Source organism: Triticum dicoccoides, chromosome 2B (genome assembly GCF_002162155.2).
Source record: "Triticum dicoccoides isolate Atlit2015 ecotype Zavitan chromosome 2B, WEW_v2.0, whole genome shotgun sequence".
NCBI classification, from domain to species: Eukaryota; Viridiplantae; Streptophyta; class Magnoliopsida; order Poales; family Poaceae; genus Triticum; species Triticum dicoccoides.
Window position 1 is genome coordinate 669,113,103 of NC_041383.1, and position 7,798 is coordinate 669,120,900.

The 7,798-nt window shown below is 42.9% G+C and overlaps 1 protein-coding gene across 1 annotated transcript; it reads right to left on the minus strand.

The window, feature by feature from the left end:
- Positions 1–5,693: 5,693 nt before the first annotated feature.
- On the minus strand, positions 5,694–7,492 carry LOC119365503 (wound-induced basic protein-like). Its single transcript, XM_037631147.1, has 2 exons — positions 7,328–7,492; positions 5,694–6,006 (listed from the first exon to the last, which is right to left on the minus strand). The coding sequence occupies exons 1-2, from the start codon at positions 7,399–7,401 to the stop codon at positions 5,934–5,936; spliced, it is 147 nt and encodes a 48-aa protein (XP_037487044.1). The 5' UTR covers positions 7,402–7,492; the 3' UTR covers positions 5,694–5,933.
- Positions 7,493–7,798: the final 306 nt, after the last annotated feature.

Below are 7,798 nucleotides of genomic sequence, written 5' to 3' on the forward strand. Positions count from 1 at the left end.
CAAAGAGAGCATATAAATTAGAGAAAAGTAGATGATCACAGAACATTAAGAAAAACAAAGAGAAGGTTCATACATTCAGATATAGGCCGGCTGAGCATGCAGCCACTACACGCAGGAGATATACTCATTCTTCTTAAAAGACAGCAAAATATCTCTAAAAACTAAGGGACATTAAAGGCTATTTATCTTCCAAAGACTCCACAGATCTTCGATAATTAAAGGACATGACAAGCTCAATTCACGTGGCTACATATTGATGAGTAACTTGCGGAAGCTAACACAAGAAACCAAGATGAGTATACTAAAATTTCCAAGGCTTTTCCAACATATATATCTACAGATGTAGTCTCCTCAAAATGACCTCTAGAAAGTGGAAAGTAAAGCATATATAAGACTACTTCATCTTAGGTGGCTACATGTTAACTAAGCTAAATATTTTTACCCAGCGTGAGCACACTAAAATTTGAGAAACTTCATTAACTCTCTCCAAGATATCTGTTGAGACAGCATATGGCATGATTTTTTTTTAAGTGCGCATACCCTTGGCTTGCCAACACATCATCCATTCTATTTGAAGACATGATAAGTTCCACACAAGCATCTTTGATCCTGCAGCAGTGATGCTGATCAGCTAGTCTCAACATCAAGAATTTTACAAAGAATGTCTTCACACATCATCTTCATCCTTTCATCGCAAACTGATCTGCAGCCACAAGTGCTTTACCATCTGCTGCATGTCTTCGACCTGATGTTCTGTCCACACTTGCGTCTCATCGGCCCATAGAGCTCTGCTTTGTGTTCACACCAGTTTTTGGCACGGCAGAAAACATGATTAAGATTGCCTCAAATGAAAATGTGCTTTACACGAAATAGTTTCGTATTGTCGACATGAACATCTTTGAAGTTTGGATCATCGCCATCCGATCTCATCTCAAGGGCCGAAGTTGTGCTCGAAGTACTAAGATTTTATATTCAAAGTACTGTTCGGCTGATTATGCCGTCAATACGGCCTCCCAAGAGAAAATGTTCTACATGGATTGTCTTTATCTTGTCGAAGCAGTCAATTTTGATATTTAAACCGTCTCAATCCAAGGTCATATGTAAAAGTTGTAGCCAAAACAGTGCAATGCTGCAGAAACTATGGAGATGACCACATGCCCAAAACATCATGTCGCGACCGGACTGTCCGGAAACTGAGACAGGCTGTCAAGTCCGGGTCGCAAAACACGCCAAAACCTTCCGTTGTAACTGAACAGTCTGGTCCGGTCGAGCGGACAGTCCGGTCCGAACCGAAATCGTGCATCTCCACGGATCTGATAATTACGGGAGCGATTCAGCCTTGAAGATAACCTCAAACCAAAAAGAGTTCAACATGAAATGTGTCTACCTCGTCGAAATGACTAAATTTTCTTTTGGGCTCATCTTCATCCCAGGTAGTTTGTAGCCTATGAGATCCAAAAACCGAACTGCTATCTGAGACTTACCTAAATCCGAGTTCGGTTAATTTTGAAAATATTTGGACATGATTTGGAGTCCTTTCCTTGTATGGGAAGTCCAGCCGTCTCATAAATAGATGATAGGTGACGGCCGATTAAACAAAACACAATCGATCAATCCTTCCACCACTTTTTACCTTTACCTTTTTCTTCTCCTTTGTTGTTCTTCTTCCTTGTTCTTCGTTCATTCTTCTTGTTGTGGGGTGGCGATCAACAAGGCCCTAGGGGCGATCAGTCGACCTAGGGCAGCCCATAGCCGCCGCGCGTCCTGACGGGGTCCCTCCCGGGTATGTGGGGTTTCGGGCCTTCAAAAGCGCCTGCCAGATTGCTTGTGTACCAAGCCTCCAGCCGGGTCTCCTTCGATGTAAGTTGTGGTGCATCTCCCCCGGTGTCGAGGGTACACGGTGACACGTTCATGTGCGAACACTTTAAAGACTGGAAACCGTGTTGCGAGCACAATCCTATATGATGGAAAAATCTCATCTTCACCCTCAAATGTCACATCTGCTTGGTCGGCCGCCTCTAGCAATTTTCCAAATTTTTCTGCCAAGTATGAGGGTGGCCACTGCACCTCAGTTGTTATTACAGTGTCCGCAACAGGTGGTTCCTTGATACAGTTAGATCGTACTCAATTACAAGATGATCATCCCAAGTATGGTTGGTCCAGCTAGTGTTGAGGGAATCGAGCACTACCAGGGATTTCAAGAGTGCCATCACCGGCGACGATAGCCCTTTGGCCTGGTTGACTGTCCTAAAGTCAAAAGGCGGTGCGGCAGGATGGCTACTGTAGTAAATAGAACAGTCAAATTTTGGAAACCAGTGGAGTCTATGAAAAATGGCATCAGAAATTATGTTAGATTGAGATTACCAATTATGATGTTCCATCTTATTCAGGACCTCTCTCGAGATTTAGAAAGCATGATACTTTCGAAATCTAGTGAATAACCACCTTATTTGTCTTCCGTGTTTCTATAGACTTTGCATTACTGAAACTAAACAAGAGAGCAATGCTATAAAGAAATCAGATCTGGAACTTGTGTGGTAGCTACTTCTGAGTCCTACTCCCTCCGTTCGGAATTACTTGTCGCAGAAATGGATGTATCTAGACGTATTTTAATTTTAGATACATCCATTTTCGCGACAAGTAATTCCGAACGGAGGGAGTACTTTGTTATGTCTTCATTTGCCTTTTTTCTTTGTTTCATTTATATTGTTGTTTCTCTAAAACAAAACGCTCTTATTCAAGCTCTCTTGTTTCACTGCTAACTATGATATGAGGGAAGATCTTGCTTTCTTACTGTAAATGTGTGGGAAGTCATTCCTTTGTGCCCTCATCTGGAAACTCGATTTCAACCCATTTTCAGCCAGAAGATTTCTGGTTTAGTGTACCAAGGAAGGGACTTATGGTTTTCTCGTTGCCTAGGTCATTAGCAGAGGTAGCTGGTTATTTCAAGATTCCAGATGATGTATCATTCCTTTAGGGAAATATCTTGCTTCTTGTCCTTGGTCCTTTATTGGTGTGAATTTTCTTGCACAAATGTATATTGTGGGACGCGAGGGAGTACATCAAAGGAAACTGTATATAAATTGATCTTAAATCATATGGTACACTTTCACCAGTCATTTTCAGTTGAGGTAATATCACCGGTAGTCACACAACTTGCATTGGATGTGCAGTTTAGTGCTACAACTTGCAAAATACGTCTTTTTGGTCAGCTAACTTGCGTTTCGGTGCAGATACGGTCACTCCATGCATATTTGGCACTTGCGAGGCATGCCACGTCTGCATGGGGCCTCTGTCAGTGACTGAAGACGCTCGGAGCAACCAGCGCGTGGTAAACTTGCACGGACCCCCAGGCATAGAGATAACAGTGATTGCTATAGAAAAGAGGTGGGTGGACATATTTGAGCTGAATCTTCTCATTACCCTATACGGTGTCAAGTAATATTGGCAGGTCCTGGGTTCGAATCTCATGCCACTTTTTTTTGGATGTACTGTATTACATGTTGTGAATTTTGCCAGAACGTTTAGTGAATTTTTGGACAGTTTTGGCACAGGTTTCAACTGAATTTTGCCACAATTTTCAACTGAATTTTGGCACAGTGTTTTGGCACAACTTTGTACAGAATTGAACAATGAAAATAAGACAAAAATCTGAATTTTTGGACAGTATTTTGGCACAGGTTTCAACTGAATTTTGCCACAGTCAACCTGGTAATCCATGTTTGTTGCTCTCACTCCCACAGAAAAACCCATTGTGGTGTATCTCAACAGTAAACAACCCATCAAAATCACCTGCATTGTTAAAATAATAAAAATTCAGTAAGCAGCGTACATCAAATGTAATGAACAAAATATACTATTAAGAACTAAATCAGTACAACAAAAGTATAGAAGGAATTGACATTCAGTTAACACATTATACATACAGCTGCTCATTCTCCCTAAAAATTCAGCACACAATTCGCACATAGCAATTTCAGTGTCAAACTCAGAGTACACGCCTTCAGTGCGAAGAAAATTCAGTTTACTGTTTTTTTCAGATATTCACAGTACAAACAACATAAAATCCATCTCAGAAACATCACACATATTCGACTACATAATGCAAACAATCAGGATCATATCATAAACCATACCGAAACAACGATTTTATCGGACTTTTACACACACATAAAGCTGCCTCCTTTCATAACCCCTTCATAAACCCTAGGTCAATTTGCGAACATGGGAGCTTGACTTTCTAATCTAATGCGTACAGGGGAGCTGAACCCTAGCGCCATCCAACATCTGGTAAGAACCTTAAGGGAGCAGAATCGGACCAAACAGGGCACAACGAAGATGGCGGCACAAACAAGACGGCCGGAATCAGCGAAAAGAAACCAGACTAGAGCAACGAGGGGGCGGACGTACCATACGAGGGTGCTGCTTCGTCCGGACGTCGGCGACGTGGTTAAGTCATCTCCTCCAACGACGGCCGCCGTGATGCGCCGCCGCCTTCGCCTCTGTTTGATCGGGAGATGAAGCAGCGGGGAGTCAAACTGAACGACCAGCGAGTTTGGGGTGCCGAAAGCAAATATGCACGGGTTGCCTGTTCCCGCCATTCTAGGGACTTTTTTGCGGAAATAATAACAAGTTCAGGGGGGGCCGTGCAAGTTTACCACGCGCTGGTTGCTCCAGAGCGTCTTCGGCCGCTGACAGTGGCCCCATGCAGACGTGGCATGCCACGCGAGCACCGAATACACATGGAGTGACCGTATCTGCACCGAAACGCAAGTTAGCTGACCAAAAAAACGTATTTTGCAAGTTGTAGCACTAAACTGCACGTTCAATGCAAGTTGTGTGACTACCAGTGATATTACCTCTTTTCAGTTGGATAAATACAATGATGATGGAGAACAAAGTGACATTGAATCCAACTGATTTTGATAAGGTAACTGATGCTTGGTTTATTTTTTTCGGTGTGGACAGAAATGGCTACCAGTGAGTGAAGAAAATACATCGCGCAATGACGAGTCATTATCTTGAGGTTACCGAGTTGCTCTTACTTTGTTCAGACTAACAGACTTATTATTTCATCCAGACAAAATTGCCGTCACCTGGATTGCAGGTCGAGGTAATTCTGCTAGATTATGATGGTTCAAAACCACCGAAACAATAACCAGCTGATGTGTCTGCTGATAAGAAATCTAATGATGATTCATATTCGAGCATCACAGTGCCCCACCCGTAGAGCCCAAAAAAGAAGCTGGAAGTGATGATAAGGATGATGCTAAGATGGATCACCCAAAGGCCGAAAGGTCTCTAGCAGTTGGCCAAGGTGCAGTAAATGCAGCCATCAGCTGCTGGTGGTGGAATCGAGAACATGAGCGAGTTCAAGGCCATTGCCGCAGATGCTCCGTTTCGCTCCTCTGAGACCATGATATATTGCCACTTCAAAGCAAGAGTAGCAAAGTTGAACAGAAGAACCTAGTTTATTTTTGTATTTTGCGTTGATTTTCTGAACCTGCAATGTTACAACTTGACCAGTTCTGAACTTCATCAGTACATCTACTCTGAGATAAGCATAAGGCTACCGAGTGCAGATGAAGAATAGGTATATATTAAGAGACAGAACGCGAGTAATAGCTTGATTCGCAAAGGAAGAAATGTGAGAAATAGCATAGACAGCAAAGAAGGTGCTCCATAAATCACCATATGGAACTGGAAGTGGATTCCAAAACTTGAATGCTCCATGAGAACACATCACAAGATAAAATCTCCTAATTTATCATTCCAGGCATGCAGTTCAGATATATAGGAACTTAAAACACAGTACTGGATACTTGGATAGTTTTCAGAACGACCAAGCAGATGTTCACACCACTCATTTTAACATAGGAGTGTCACATGATTGGCAGCTAGGCCTTGCAGGCACCGGACTGTCCAGGCGATGCTCATTCGTTCATTACAGGCTTGTTCTCGTTGGCCTTGAACCTCTGGTCTTTCGGCTTCTGCTCTTCCATTTTCCTGCCATCAACAAAGCGAAGGGAGTTAGTCGATTGAATCCAGCGCTCATCAAATTTACTGCATTTTGGGAGTCATGAAAGTTTGATGCAAATGGGTCTTTCAGAAATGCATTTCCCAACAGCTCGATAGTGCAAAGCGTAAAAAGAACACCTAAACAATGACCCAGTTAAAAATTAGGGAACACAAGTGTGTAACTGATGATTAATCGATAAGAACAAGCTCAGTTTCCTGCGTACAAACAGCTTTCTGCCATTGCATGTTTGTAGTCATATAAACTGCCATGTGGGTTAACCAAGTGTACACTACCAAAGGCACATGCACATTTCATTGAGCTAATACCATCAATCACAGAACTACCACGGGTGTTTATTTAGTACACAGCCCCTCAGATAAAGTCACGAATTTGTTAGTTTCTCAGCAATTCTCCAACAGCGAGGTTATGGCACTCAATATAGTATAACAATAGGATGTTGGTGAGTTACCTGTTGCTTCATATTCAAATAAGAGCAGAGAAAACACTTACAAGAGTACTCTCTAGCTCCTACTCGAGAGCTTACCATCCAAGAATATCAAATAAGCTTTCCACCGTAACTTAAGACCACCACAATAATATTAAGATAACACATGCCTACTTGAAACGTCTTACATTATGGAACTGAGGGAGTATTAAACAAGCTTTACAAACTTTGAGCATCCACGGTGTTTAGTTCATTAATAAGGCTGCACATGCTCTTACAAGTAAACAGTTATTTTTGTTTGCAAGACAATTTGACCACCTACTACAATCACCAAATGATTCAAATCCAACCATTTTCATGTAAAATGTTGAAGCAATTTATCTGAAATGTCGAATAAGAAAAAGTTGCTGCAGATTGCAAGCACTAAGAACCTCCACGTCTCCAATTTTCTTCTGACTACCAATTTTCCCTTCAGTAAAATATAGGAAGGCAGCAAGAAGTAGTTGTGTGCTCATTTATGATTAGCCTTTTTTGCTTGCGCAAGCAGCCCACACAAGACATGACTTCTCTATCGATCAACCCGCACATCCATGTGAACCAATCTAATCGAACAAACGCCTCTCGTTGAGCCCCTAACCAGACGGCCTCAAGGGGTATTTTCGACGGCAAAGAACAGCGAATACATCCACAAATCGGACGCCGCAGCACATCTTTTGATGAGGGAACCGGCACGAATCGAGAACAAGAACAACCACGGGGTATTCACGCCGCACCGATTAACACGAATTAGTCGCTCGTGAAGGGGGAAACTGGCAGAACAGATCTGCAGGGGATGAGACGGGGCTGTGAAGGGGAGAGTTTACCTCTTGTCGGAGGACGCGCCGCCCTTCTGGCTGAGGAAGGAGCGGAACAGGGGGGAGTTCACGTCGTAGATCATCTTTCTTCTTCTTCTCTTCTTCTTCTTCGCTGCCGCCGCCGCCGATGTGAAGAGCCTAGCTAGGGTTCGTGGGAGAGGGTGAGACGCACGGGTTCGGCTGCTTTGTACCCCTCACCTTCGCGGATCTACATCAATCGACGGCCGGCCCGTCGGGCTCCAGGCCGTCTAAAGGTAGACGGGCCCCCGGAGGGGAAAATGGGCCCTAAAATCTTTAAACCTATTTTTTTTCTTTTTATTAGAGGGAAAATGAGATAAATGCGAAAATGCTCTTGTGAGCTCGAGCCCATATGCACCGTTTTTTTACAGTAAAATCCGAAAAAATATTACTACACAAATTTAAGAATTCTGATTTTTCTTTTTTTGCTACAAATATTGATGTGCGTTTCACACGCGTGCT